Below are 14,846 nucleotides of genomic sequence, written 5' to 3' on the forward strand. Positions count from 1 at the left end.
AGCGGCAGGAGGCAAGTTTTCACCAAAGCAGGGTGGGGCCAGGTTAGCTGAAACGTCAGGGCAGCCAGAGCGAGGGGTCCTCGAATGGCTAACGTAGTTTTGTTATAACGCTGCTGAGATGCCAAGAGGAACTTAATTCTTATTCCTGTCCATTAGCCTCTAGTAAAATTGGTTTTGTTACACATTGTTTTGCTTAAAGTCACAGAACCTACTGACAGCATTCAGTGAGGACTTTCTATTTCTACCAGGAGCTGAAGTCGTGGAGCATTATTTAAACTGCAGGTCCTTACTTTTTATATTGTTCGGGGTCCTCTTTAAGGCTAGGGCACGGAGTAGTGAAAGGCGGGTTTGCATCCTGAGAGTTCACCAACGAAATTCCTGCTTCATAACTTTCCTTTTTCCAACAGCCGTCCTTTCATCAAAGGCTGCTAGCGGGCTCCACAGTGACCCAGCTCCCCTTCAGTAACGTGCTGAATTCCTGCTGACAGTGGCCGTGCACGCCTCGGTGTAGGCGGGCCTGGCAGTGCTGGCTCTGGCCAGATGCCTTCTTGTTTGGGGCACTGTGTCGGGGAATGTCGGCTTCTGCAGTCCCTGTCAGGGGCGTTCCTGTAGCTTCCGTTCCCGATGGGGTCTCTTTCTCTTTCTCTTTTTTTCCCTTTAGGTAAATCACTTATCAAAGAGGCACCCGGACATGAAGATAGAAGAGGTGCCAGAGCTAACCCTGCCCATCATAAAACCCAACCGTGATTACTTTTGTCAGTACTGTGATAAGGTAAACGGAAGCTGCCCTCAGCAGGGCGTCTCGGTGGGAGCCCCGCAGGCCCATTTATTGGTCGTGTAGGGCTCTGCTGAGGCCTTGCAGTTACTGTCCACAGGTGGTCCCTTGTCTCTCGGTATCCTTCCATCCTGACAAGAAAGGGCAAGAGGTGTAGCCTCGTTTGAAGCCATCATTTTTTCTTCAGAATTAGTTGACTTGGTTCTACCTGTTGTTCCTTCTCTCTGTGATTTTCATGACAAGAGTCTTCTTACCAAGCTTAGTACATGGATTCATTTAAAATTTCTAAGCACCCAGTTTGTAAAATACACGATGGAGTTTGGATTTGTAGAGTACTGAGAAGGGAGTGAAAAGTTTTGTGGTGGAGTACTCTATTTGTACTGTTCATACTTTATTTTTGTACAGTTACAAAAATGACAGAGTACAACCTGTCATTGTTTCATTCTAATACTGTTTCTTTACACAATGTAGCTGTGTCAGCTTAAATGTAAGAATTTTTTTCAGTGTAGGTTCCCCAGTGCAGGTACTCGTTGATGTTAGACTTTTCATTTTGGAAGGTTCCCTGGCACCTGGTAGTCAACTGTTACTATATACATCAGTTACTGTATACATCAGTTAACATATACATCACGTGAGGGCCGCCACAGACGGGCGAGTGGAGGCCCTGGCCTTAGAAATGGTTCTCTCTCTGTGACCGTGTATCCACCTCTTAAACTCTAGGGTAAAAGCTGTTCTTACTACTGCTGTCTTAGAGATACAAGTTCAGGGAAGATGCCTGGCATATCTGGATGATGTTCTTATTTTATTCTAATTTGTGTTTCATCCTTATATCTATCTCTCATTAGATCTGTTTATTTGGGGCTACATGGTATCTATTTTATCTTGGGCTACACTCATCTTGTTCTGATTTCCTTGTAAGGAAATTGTTAGATGGTTTGCTTTAAGCAGGAAAGTGGAACCATATACTGCTGTCATGTCAAAGCATTTGAATTTGTAGGTTTATAAAAGTGCCAGCAAGAGGAAAGCCCACATTCTGAAGAACCACCCCGGAGCCGAGCTCCCACCAAGCATCCGGAAACTGCGCCCTGCGGGCCCCGGAGAACCTGACCCCATGCTGAGCACCCACACCCAGCTCACGGGCACCATAGCCACCCCTCCCGTCTGCTGCCCCCACTGCTCCAAACAGTACAGCAGCAAGGTAAGGGATGGCGTCTGACCGACTGGAACCGTGGCCACGGTTTCAGGACTCTTGAGAGAGGTGCCTTCTGCCAGATGCTCTGATGGCTGCTGACTTGATGAGGGGCTGACGGAGGTGCTAAGGAGCTGTGTCCTGAGGTCAGGCTAGGAAGAGCCTGTGGTGGCCTCTCCCCAGAAGTAGCACCATGTGGTGGCCTGAGCATGTGACTGGGTTCCCCGTTCCTCAGCCCGCCCCCTGAGGGTCTCCTATGGGCACAGTCCACGCTCAGGGCTCCTGAGCACAGGCTTCCAGAATTATTGGATGGGAACTTGAGTGATAGTTCTTGAAAAGGGGTTCATTGTGGCTGGGGGTCTTATGATTGACTGCTGCAGGTGTTGGCGGGACTAGAGGGTGCTGGGGTGGGGTGGGGTGGCGATATTCCTCCTTTGACTGATGCTGTGGGGTCACATGATTCTTTAATTTCTCTTCAGCCTCGTGTTTTCCCCCCTTTTCATAGCGTTGCACCTCTTTAGGAAGGGCAGAGTGAGCATTGCTCTGGTTTTTTAAAAATGGATAACCTAAGAGACTTCAGGAACCCCTGGAGGGTTTGCATTGAAAATGACTAATTCTAGTAATTATCCTTGGGTTTTGTCATGCTTTTTCAGACCAAGATGGTACAACACATTCGGAAGAAGCACCCAGAGTATGCCCAGCTCCCTAATGCTTTGCACACGCCCCTGACGACAGCTGTGATCAGCGCTACACCCGCCGTGTTAACCACGGACAGTGCCACAGGAGAGACGGTGGTGGTAAGTGCGGGACTGGTCAGCTCACTGCATCACCTTCAGTTCTCTGCTTGCCTTTTAGTGCCAAAGCCAGGTCTATCTTGTTATTTCATTGGCTGCAAATGTAGCCCATTGTGCTTATGATGCTTACAATTGGGTCTCCTCTGTGAAAGGGGTAGCAAGAAATTTTCAGTGCTGAACTTTCAGTCAAGGTAGCAGCATAAGCAGAGATGGTTTGCCTTTTCACACAACCACATCAAAATTATAACTAAAATAGAGCAACCGCCACTCAGCACCATCAGAAATTACACTGAATGGAAGTCTGACAACTATGGAATTAGAGAAACCACGTCCATCCGGACTGGTAGGAGGGGTGAAGATGTGCAGATGGCTGGTCCCTCACCTGCATGTGGTGGATAAAAATTAACGAGGGACATCTCTGGAGCGAGGAGTCCCACCCTAACACCAGGCTCCCAGCCCAGGGTTCCAGTGCCAGGAAGATAAGTCTCCACAACTTCTGGCTGCAAAAATCAGTGGAGATTGAGTTGGTGGAAGAGATTGCTGGAGCCCCAAGCAGTTCCTCTTAAAGAACCCACACATGGACTCACCTACTCAGACTCACTCCCTAGCACTGGAGTAGCAGCTTGAAAGGCACCAGTGGTATATAGGAAGGGACTAAAGTATCTGGCATCAAGGTGAGCAGAGGCCATTGTCCCTTTTCTAAACCCTCCCTGAATGGAGCCAGCAAGCTGGCACCATATATGAGACTCCATCAACCTGGCTAATACTGTTTGATGTGCCTTGGAGATCCCCAGAGACTCTGCCTCACCCAACTTACAGGCCCACCCAAGCTACTTTTTTATATGAATCATGTGATCATGGCTCATGCTTCACAACTTTCTAAATCCTCTCAAACAACCAATAGCTGGCCTCAGCCACAGGCCTGGCCCTAGTAGCCAGGCTAGATTCACAGCTTTGCCTGGGAATCTCCAAGCCCAGCACAAGTGGCAGCCATCACAGATTGCTTTATAGCTCAGGCATGGTGCCCCAGGCAAAATGCAGGTCAGGGCTGACCCTTGCCTGCACTAACTGGGAAACCCCAGGGCCAGTGCACCCAGTGGACAGCTATAGAACATGTTGGAGCACACCACCATGACCCTGTGCAGCTGACCCTCCATGGAGAGCAGAGGTTGGTGGTAAGTGGTCATAGCCAGTTCTTGCAGCTGACCGGTCTGGGTAAACCCCTCCCATTGAATTGCCAACAGCAGCCAAACCTCAACTAAGCAGAAGGTATACTCAGCCCTCACAAAGGGCACAACTTGAGTACCCAGCTTGGGTGATGGGGAGGCTGTGCCACTGGACCCTACAGGACACCTACTACACTAGGCCACACTACCAAGACAGGGAGTCAAAGCAGCTCTACCTAAATCCAGAAACAAACACAGGGAGACTGCCAAAATGAGGAAATGAAGAAACATGGCCCAAATAAAAGAACAGAACAAAACTCCAGAAGAAGAGCTAAACAAAATGGAGATAAGCAATCTAGCAGATGCAGAGTTCAAAAACACTGGTTATAAGGATGCTCGAGGAACTTAGTGAGGACCTCAGCAGCATAAAAAAGATTCAGTCAGAAATAAAGGACACACTAGTTGAAATAAAGAACAATTTAACAGTAGAGTGGAGGAAGCCAAGAATTCAATCAATGATTTAGAACATGGGGAAGCAAAAAGCAAACAAACAGAACAACAAGAAGAAAAAAGAATCCAAAAAAATGAGGATAGTGTAAGCAGCCTGTGGGACAACTTTAAGAAATCCAACATATGCATCATAGAGGTGCCAGAAGGAGAAGAGAAAGACCAAGAGATTGGAAATTTATTTGAAAAAACAGTGAAAGAAAACTTTCCTAATTTGATGCAGGAAATAGACATATATATCCAGGAAGCACAAAGAGCCCCAGACAAGATGGATGCAAAGAGGCCCACTCCGAGGCACACAATTAAAATGCCAAAGGTGACAGATAAAGAGACTATCTCAAAGCAGCAAGAGAAAAGCAGTTTGTTAACTTCAGGGGAGTTGCCATACGACTGTCAGCTGATTTCTCAAAAGAAACTTTGCAGGCTAGAAGGGATTGGCAAGAAATATTCAAAGTCATAAAAAGCAGGGACCTACAGCCAAGATTGCTTTTCCCAGAAAAGCTATCATTTAGAATTGAAGGGCAGATAAAGAACTCCTTAGACGAGAAAATAAAGGAGTTCCTCATCACTAAACCATTATTATATGATATGTTAAAGGGACTTGTTTTAGAAATAAAAGAAGATAAAAACTGCAAACAATAAAATGGCAAAAAACATAAATCTATCAACAATTAAATCTAAAAAACAAACTAAGCAAACAACTACAGAGACAGAATCATGGAGAGTGTTTTGATGGTTGCCAGATGGGAGGGGAGTTTGGGGGAATGGGTGAAAAGGTGAGGAGATTAAGAAGTCTAAGTAAGTCATTACAGAACGGCCATGGGGATGTAAAGCACAGTACAGGAAGTGGAACAGCCAAAGGACTTATATGCATAGCCCATGGACATGAACAATGGTGGGGGGATGGCCTGAGACAGTGGGGAATGCTGGGTCGGGGTGGGGGCAAAGGGGTAGAAATTAGGACATAGTATAATCAATAAAATATAATTAAAAAAAGAAATTTCCAGTGCTGCTCACTGGCTGCAAGATTGCTGGAACCTTGAGGTTGTCTCTGTGGGGCCTCACATAGACAGAGAGATGTAAATATGTAGGAGAGCTTCCAGCATATCCTCATTTTGGAACTTTTTTCATCTGAGCTCAGGGCTAGTTTGTGAGTTCCATGATCCACCAGTGATGCACATTAAATTTCTGTAGGATTTAAGAGCACTGAAGTACCATTATCAACTAATGTGTTTTGTGTCAATTTTGTAGACAACAGACCTGCTGACTCAAGCCATGACAGAACTGTCCCAGACCTTAACAACAGATTACCGAACGCCGCAAGGGGACTACCAGAGGATCCAGTACATCCCCGTGTCACAGTCCACATCTGGTCTTCAGCAACCTCAGCACATTCAGCTTCAAGTGGTGCAAGTGGCCCCGGTACTGGACTGCATTTATTTCCCTTTACCTACACGAATGCCATATTGTCACCAGCGAACAGGGCACTGAGGCTAACCGAAGCAGCCAGCTCTCAGAGCCGGCCTGGCACCCTACCTGTCAATGCAGTGGGCTTCTGTGTGTAAATTCTGAGTCTAAGGCATTATGCAACTTCCCTGCCATAGCCTACAAAGGGCTGTGGGCTTAGTAGCGTCAGAAATTTCTGCCTGGAGTAGTCCTGAGAGTTCAGGCTCCAGCACCTACTGTCAGCGGTGCTACTGCAGGACCGTCCCCACAGAGACCCTTTTGAGCCTCTTCTGAGTCCTCACCCCTGACCACCCAGGTTCGTTACATTGTGAGGAGTCAGTTTGACAAGCCCTGACCTAGTCATCAAATGGCTTACATCAGTAGGAGGTCATAAAGAGTCATTTTCACCCAATCTTTAATAATTAGTCAGTACCTTATCACATAGACCAGTGATTTTCAACCGATGTGCCACAAGAATTTTTAAAACATGCAATGCCTGGCTGTTTAGTCAGGGGCACTGACCTCTTTTTCTTGGGATTGTCAAATAAAAAATGGCAGCAGCCAACACAACACTAGCCACCTGATATGAATGAATTAAAATTATACCTATGTTTTGTCAGATTGGCAAAATAAACATTTTTTGGTGTGTCACAGAATTTTACTAATGAGTTTATATGTGCCATGAGATGAAAAAGGTTGAAAATTGCTGGTCTAGGTGTTTAACTGTGTTCCTTCTGCTAGGCAATCAGTAGCTCATTTTTGCTGATCAGGGAGCCAGAAGAAAGAGCCCCCAGAACTCAGTTTCATTTAATGATGCTGGGCAGGTGTCCTGCAGGCTCAACTGAAGAGTCGTTGCTTTGAAATAATTTGGTCTCTGAAAACTGGATTCTTACACCAGAGCAGGAAACTGGAAGTTGCATGGCTCTGACCTTCATCTCACCTTTCTTATGAGAAGGCTGTTAGTTATAGAGTTGGGAGGAGCCCACGACTCTCTGGGCTTGGCCGTGTAACGTGACGCATGTGCACGTGGTTCTGGGGAACGGTTCGTACTTCAGCCCGACTTTCCAGGATGTCTGTGATACATAAAAGGTCAGGAACCACAGTTCCGTTGGGTTAATAGTGCCAGGCTGTAAGCAAATTCTCTTCTTTGATATCTTTTAACTCATAAAGAGTGGGTCATTAAATTTAATTGAAACTTGAGAGAAAAAGATTTTCGATTCTTGAGAGCTTCTCATGCTGCTTATAATTAAAAGCTATATTTCTTTTGGTTCCTTCTCTTTCAGAATTTAGTAGTATTAGTGGCTTATGTTTTATGAGCTTAATTTTAAAAACTGTCTTTCTCTCCAATGTTTGCCAGCTTGGCTTAGCGGTGAGCTGTCTGGGAGGAAGCGCTGGATCTCAGTTCAATCTCTTCTTGCACTTCTGTCGGGATACTGGTTTGGCCAGACTTTTGCTCTGGAAAGATTTCCCTTAACCTCCATGGGAATGTGTTTGTTTTCTCCCGCCCTCCAGGCCACCTCCCCTCACCAGGCCCAGCAGTCCACCGTGGACGTGGGCCAGCTCCACGACCCTCAGACCTACACCCAGCACGCCATCCAGGTGCAGCACATCCAGGTTGCCGAGCCCACCACCACCGCCGCATCCTCCCAGGTATGTGGCTCTGTAAACGGTTCACAGGGGTTCGTGTGGCCTCAGGCAAAGAGTTAATGAGTGAAGAGATGTTATGTTCAGACCTAGTCTCCTTGACTATTCAAATGAGGTTGCTGTTTTGGACCTTAATTCTTACGTTGGTATTATGGACACACATTAAGTGATTGGCTTGTATCCAAATGCAGCCCTGTGATACGATGTCCTGGAGATGACTTGGTCTTTGCTTCCTATTCCTAATGGCCAGGTAATAGAGTGAAATTGCTAAGTTGTTTCTATAATTTTGGAACAGTGACTTTGAGGAGTACTATTTGTTTGTTATATTGATTCTGTTATCAAGATAGCTTAGCTAGATCCATTAAAAAAAACTTACAAAGTCCTTATTGTTCTCATGAAACTTTCCAAGGTCTTGTCTTCAAGGAGCTTAGAGTCTAGTAGGGAGACAGCACAAGTGTGTAAGTAAGAGGATGCGAAGGGAAGGTATCCTACCATGGATATGCTGCAGGCCCGCCCCGGCAGTCACAGGGTCCAGGCGAGGGTACGGATGACGCCTGTGCGCCACGTGTTGGCGTGCTTCCAAGTCTTGAATCAAGCTGACCAACCATTAACTAAAATACGTTCTATCTTCCTGCTTGACACATGTACTTTTATGATGAAAAGATTGGGAAATACAAGTAAAGTAACGGTTGATATTAAATAACATGGTTCATGGATGGTGCCAATTCAAGTTAATTGTGTTTCCTGCCAAGCACTGTGGATGACACTAGCAGCTGCCAGCTCTCACAGGAAGAAGCTGGGAGGAAGGCTTTCTCCCTCTTTTGCCAGCTCTTTGCCCTTCCAGTTGCCGTGGAGATGCTGGGGCCACGCATGTGCATTCTCTACTTTCCTGTTTATTGGTGGCAGGCGTGGTAGAGAGGGGACCGTGCCACTGGCCCCCTGGCTGCCTCACCACCCCCCTCTCCCAGTGTGAGGCCTCTCGCTCTGTCTCCCAGTGCAGGCAGCCTCTCTGTCCAGGGGCCCCAGGTTTCCCACCCCCACTAGTGGCACTTGTAAGTCTCTCGAAGAAACCTGAGGCTTGAGGGCCAGGAGTTTCCCCGCAGAGTCCTTGTTGGACTCTGATGGCACAGGGACCCCCTCCCTAGGACTGCTCCCCCTTTCTTCTCACCCAGGCTCTGCCCTGCACCTCCCAGGGCCCCACATACCCACACAGACACCCTGATCCACGTGCCAGCTTTGCACCCCTGCAAATGGCAATCCCGTGGTTGTCTGCACCCCTGCAATGGTGATCCTGCAGCTGCCCCCTAGGTCTCGGGGGCCCAAATGCCTTAGAGGGGTCCACATCCAGAACCCAGGACCCCAGTGGGGTATAGACCCAAGGAAGAGCCTTGTAAAGGCCCTGAAGTGGGTGCAAGGCCATTTCTCCAGGGAATGGGGGCTGTGGTCCCCAAAGCGAGGCCTGAGAGAAGGGCCAACCGATCCCTTCTTCGGCTGCAGGGATCCCTCTTGCCTGGGTCTGAGAGCCCTGTGGACTCGTAGGCAAGTCCCGGGAGTTCAGAAGGTTATGGTCAGCAGGGAATCAAGGACATTCTTGTAGAAGTGGTGTTTGAATCAGGCAGGTCTTGAAGGAGACGTATGATTTTCACGTGGTTGTTGGAGAAGGCATTATGATTTGAACGTGGTCTCATTTGAATGCAAACACAGAGATGGGGAATTTATAGAAAGCTGTTGAGGTTAGTAACAGGAAATGAGGTTTGGGGGAAAGGTTGGGAAAGGTAGGTTGGCACTCGAGCGTGGCAGGCGCGAATGGCAGAGGGGGAGCTCGGACCTTATTCTAGCGGCAGGGACAGCCTCTGCACAGATGTCCCCACGTTTCTCTGACGGGGGACAGCCCCACTGACGTCTGTGGGGCTGTCGGGACACTTCAATGGGAGCTGTGACTTCAGTTTGTGTTACAGATTGGCTTTGCGGCACAGGCAAGTTATTAGCTTCTCAATTATTTTGACTTCATTTAGTATAGATAATTTATATTTACCTTCATTTAGCTTCTAATAAGCTTTCTGAAATTGATTTTTTGGATGCCAAGGATGGCCTTGGAGATAATCCTTTGAAGACTAAGTAGGGTTTTATTGTTATGATTACTTTTCATTAATTCTGTTTGTATTTAAAATGTTATTATTTTAACAGTGGTACTTTGAATATTTAACTCAGTTGAGCTTGATTGATTTTCTTCAGGTATTTGTGAGTCTTAACCATATTGGGCATTCATAGTTCTCGCTCTTGCGTTCTCCTTCTCTCTAGGTAGCTGGGCAGCCTCTGAGCCCCTCGGCCCAGCAGACGCAGCAGGGCCTCAGCCCCTCCCACATACAGGGCGCGGCGTCGGCACAAGGCCAGGCTCTCCAGCAGCAGCAGCAGGGCACCTCTGTGCAGCACACGTACCTGCCCAGCACCTGGAACTCCTTCCGTGGCTACTGTAAGAAATGAGGGGGTAACGCTGTACGTCACGGGTGGGGAGCCTGCAGCTGCAGGTCATCGTTTCATCAGCTTTATGATGGATTTTCTGGATTAAAGTATCAGTGACCATTTTCTTCACTCTGTAGTGCATGTACTTGAACGGGTTTCGTGACAGAACTCAAGGCAGCACTCAGGAGCCACCCAGTTCGGAGACGTTAGGGACATTGCTGGAGGAAGTGTAGGCAGGTGGTATACATGGTAGGATAGATGGATGTAGGATATGTAGGTAGTACTGACTTGTCTCTTCCACCAATATTTATTGAATGCCTGTGTATCAGTCAGTGTGCTAGACCCCGGGTGTACCAAAAATTAACATTCACATCACTAACACCACACCATAGCAATGTTAGCCAGCTTTTATTAAGGTCTTACTGTGTGCCAGGGAAGTTTCTAGACCACCTGTATACACATTCAGTATTCACAACTGTGGGGTAAGTACACTGGTTATTTGTCTCGCAGATAAGGTATTCAGGCACAGAGTAACTTGTCTGGGGAACACAACTTGTGAATGGAGGTTTGGAACCCAAGCGGTCTGGCTCCAGATACACTAACCCACCCTCCTGGGCTGCCTCTCCTAAGGAGGTGGGCCTTGGCCTAGAAAGATTATTAGCTAGTGAGAGAGAGAGAGAGATGCGTAGTTGCTTTCAAAGCCCAGAGATTGGTGCTACAGAAGTAGTAAAAGGCTGGCTGCTGAAGGTCACACCAGGTAACAGGCTTGGGGATGAGCTGAGCAGCGTGAGACCTTTGTGACTGAAGATGCAGAAGGAACAGGAGTAGAGGGGACAGACCTCAGTGGTAGGAATGAGGAGGAGCAGGGGCTGAGAGGGTAGGAAGGCCGGGTGATCTTCCCCTGCTGTTGTGTGGGGTGGGGGTGAGGGTCTGTCTCTGTCGTGATTAGTCTTCAGCTGTTTTATACAGGTTCAGCTTGGAACTGGGCTCCCACGCTTCCATTTAGTTATTGCTCCAGTCTGTTCTCTTAAATATTGGTGGGCCCAGTGAGGGCTGAGTCTAGTCATGGTAAATACCAGTAGAATCCTGGTAAATAGATGGACATTTATACTCAGTTTAATCGCTATGAAAGAAGGATAGACTGATGAACTGGCATTCTGATCTGGGGATAATAGTATGAACTAGTATTCTAACCTGGAGAAAAGATTCTAGAACTGAGATTGTTTATTAGGAAAAATTTTTAGAATATACAAAAATAGAATAGTGCAATGGATGTCCCCAGGCCCATTCATTATTGAGTTTCAACAGTTACCAACTCAAGGCCAAGTGTGTCTACTCTGAGCCACCCCCATTCTCTCCTAGTTTTCCAACTAGACAATAATGTATATCATTTTATCCATAAGTATTTCAGTACGTACCTCGAAAACCAAAAGAATATTAAAAAAACCCCCACAACTCCAGCACCATGACTGTGCCTAAAAATAAATGACAGTAGTTTTTTAATACCACCAAATATCCAGTCAGTGCTCATATTTCTGTGATTGTCTCATAAATTTTTTCAATAGTTGTTTTATTCATACCAGGTTCCAAATAAGGGCCAGACAGTGCAATTCATTACGTCTTTTGAGTTACAATGTGCGTGTTGAAGGAACTGGGTGATTGGTACTGTAGGGTTTTCCCCATTCCCGCATTTCTCAAAACCCCACGTGGATGCTGCTGTTGGCACCCCTAGCTTATCACTGAAGATGCTTTCTGCCACCCCTTTCACTTCCTGTGGGCGAGCAGTTCGATAAGGGGGCCCAGCCAGAGCCGGGTTCCGTTGCTCCCTGAGGCTTCCTGGCTGGTGGTGTGTGCTTCCCCCCCGGAGGCACACAGTGTCCGGTTGCCTCTTGTTGCCTTCAGTCCACTATTTCTTTAGGGATTGCAAATTATTGCCTGGCTCTATGCTTTTATATACTAATTAGCTAGAAAACTCCACTGAAGAACATGACTTTACCTCAATGACCAGGTTACGCTGACATACAGTTTGTACAGGAATAGCAGGATAACTGCTTTAAACACCTGGCTCCTCTCCTTTCTTCATCAATTTCTGAAATCGTGAGTCGTTTCCTGGGATGAAGCTCATGCCCACTGAGAGCTACGTGTGGGTGAGTCTCAGCACCACCACGTGCTTCTGGCTTCTGACGTGTGTAAGACCACGGCAGTGGTCATCCTTGGTGACGTGCAAGGCGTCCTGTCTTTAGCTAGTGGGAGCAGCTTCGGATTGGCTCCTGTTTTTTCCACGTGACCTTGTAGTCCTTTATGGCATCTGGCGTGCTGGTGTGACACCATGTTCTAGGTTCACACTGTTTTCTGCCCTAGCTCTGGAATCAGCCATTTTCCCAGGAAGCTCTGGTCCCTTGCAGTACAAAAATATGACTTAGAGACTCAACTGGGTGCTTTGGTGAACTTGTTTTTAATTTGTCTTAATAAGTAACTGGTGGTGAAATGAAACTCACGTTAGGTCAATTTGTGATTGCTAGGCAATAGTGGATTTTTTGTGAATCCAGTAATTCTAATGTGAATATAAAACACAAGAATATTAAACTAACAGGTAAGTTTTTGTATCTTCAAGGTTTTAAAACATCGTTGAGTATTTGACTTTATGGGTCTTCAGAGGCCACATTTGAGGGAGATGCAGGGATTGTTCTTCATATTTGGTAACTCTACCAACTTCATGTGACGAGTTCTTGCCAGAGATGCTTTTATTATGTCAACAGATCGGGTCATCACAGGTCGCTCCCAGCAAAGAGACCCAGTACAGTGTCTCAGTGGGGACTGTGGTCCCTGGTCTACAACTCGTAGTAAAACCTGAGACCGCTGAAATGGGGACATTTCCTGTTTTTCAGCATCTGAAATTCAAATGATGACACTTCCGCCAGGACAGTTTGTGATTACCGACAGTGGTGTGGCCACTCCTGTCACCACTGGCCAAGTGAAGGCGGTCACTCCGGTAAGCCGTGCTGCTCTTGAGGGTTTTCCTGTCTACCCTGCTGCATCGGTCTGTCCCTTCCCTGCCTTCTCCCCAGCTGCTGACGTCTGAGTTAGAAGTGCCTTCCCTGTGTGCCCATAACAACCTGTGGAGCTATATTATAAAATCCTTACTGCAGTTTATTTTAATTATTGGCTTACCATCTGTCTTTTCCCCATAGATAATGAATTTCCTGAAAGCTGGATCATCTTCTCTTTATCACTTTATTCTCAGTGCCTTGCACAGGAGGCTGGCCTATAGTAAATGCTCGATAAATACCCATTTCATGAATAACTATAGTGAACCTCCTGGGTCCATATACATATAAATTCATAATTGATCTCCTTTTTATGTGCTTCTTGGAATGTGTGTATCTCTTCACTACTGTTGGTTATCAACTTGGGTTGGGCAAGAATGGCATAACCAATCTGTTAGGGGCTCCTTGAAACCATTTGAAACAGTTCAGCCATCCCAAGGTGAGGAATATTACCATACATTATTTTATGATATTTAGGTTAGGCAGGTCGATGTTGATTATAACTGCAACCTGTGTTTTCATCTTCACGGTTCATTCTGACCTGCCTGTAAGTTCCTAGGAGACAGAGTATGTGAATTTAAATGAATAAAACTACTCTTAAGTGGATGGGAATGTTAGGGTGTTCGCAGGGGCAGACTGTTTCCCAAGAGGCCTCAAATTGGGATTGTCCACAGGATTGTCCAGTGGCCTCAAGACGTGATTCCCCCCCCCCCCAACCTCACGGCATACTGAGAGCTCATTTTCAGCATCCAAACTCACATTAATTAGACTTAGGAGCTATGTGTAAATCCAGAATAACACTACTGTCAATGAAAACAATAACTGATGTAAAATAGTGTGATCAGTGAAGTTTTTGCCATCACTGGGACCCACCGACTACCATTGTTTGGCCAGGAACTCATTCGGGAACCTGATGATAGCCAAGGATGTTCCCCTCCCCCTGCTACAATTCACATACACACAAATTTAATGTACATTTGTTGGCGGGGGGGGGGGGGTCATAGATTCTCAGAAGCCCAGTTAGGGACCACCCAGGGGTCCAAGTACCCTAGGTTGAGGACCAGCTCCCTCCTGCTGAAGAAAGAGCCACATGGGGTACCAAGTCATAATCAGAGTTGACTGATGAGCATATGGGCTGAGATAAAATGGGTATTTGCCTATGGCCTTTTTTCTGGACAGTGCTTGGAAAGGCCAGTGCTTGAGTTTTCCTTTGTGACTTCTTTTGTTCTCAGTCTAGTAGCTAACCAATCCCCTCCACCCAACACATTCTGTCTTTAAAACGTTAGCGTAAGGATATAGCTAGCTGCAGTCTGTGAGACAGATGTCGTGGCCAGAGGAAAAAGGAGGAGACAGAAAGCAGTGCATAGTCTCATCAAGCTAAATTTACTCAATGTGTGAGGGACTTTATCCTAAGATTGTGTTCTTCCTATGCTTTTGAGTGTTAAAATATCTTTTATTTGGCAGTAGTATTTCAAAAATGACTTTGCTTGGCAGAATAGAATTTGGAACCATTTATCATTACTTTTAATTTTGCTGGTATTTGAAATTCTGCAGTCTGGGAACAATTGATCTTGACTACTTACTTGTCTTGAGGGCTGTTCTGCCTCTTTAATGAGATTTTAGATAATAAGTCTTTGATCCATTTTATATTAATCTTAAGATTTAATTGACAGGTAGCAATCCTATTTTAGGAAGCTAAATTCTGAGGAGTAGCACAATAGCAAATGTTTCTTTTGCCCTGTAGGTTACTGTCATGATGCAAATTTCTATATGATGTTCTTCACTATATGTTTCAGTAGGACAACTAAGGTCGTC

The 14,846-nt window shown here is 46.2% G+C and overlaps 1 protein-coding gene across 5 annotated transcripts in view; it reads left to right on the top strand.

Annotated features, from left to right (window-relative positions):
• PRDM10 (PR/SET domain 10) overlaps positions 1-14,846 on the top strand; it is an 87,076-nt gene that overhangs the window by 68,710 nt on the left and 3,520 nt on the right. For 3 of the 5 annotated variants that reach the window (XM_053659438.1, XM_053659440.1, XM_053659439.1), the window contains 7 exons: positions 662-772; positions 1,773-1,973; positions 2,618-2,761; positions 5,683-5,853; positions 7,390-7,531; positions 9,827-9,994; positions 12,873-12,976. In XM_053659438.1, coding sequence (XP_053515413.1) covers positions 662-772; positions 1,773-1,973; positions 2,618-2,761; positions 5,683-5,853; positions 7,390-7,531; positions 9,827-9,994; positions 12,873-12,976 — 1,041 coding nt within the window. Of the gene's footprint in view, positions 1-661; positions 773-1,772; positions 1,974-2,617; positions 2,762-5,682; positions 5,854-7,389; positions 7,532-9,822; positions 9,995-12,872; positions 12,977-14,846 lie in introns of all 5 variants that reach the window. The other 2 variants (XM_053659437.1, XM_053659441.1) reach the window with 1 other exon arrangement.

This window comes from Artibeus jamaicensis, unplaced genomic scaffold (genome assembly GCF_021234435.1).
Source record: "Artibeus jamaicensis isolate MK-2021 breed Jamaican fruit bat unplaced genomic scaffold, CSHL_Jam_final scaffold_660, whole genome shotgun sequence".
NCBI classification, from domain to species: Eukaryota; Metazoa; Chordata; class Mammalia; order Chiroptera; family Phyllostomidae; genus Artibeus; species Artibeus jamaicensis.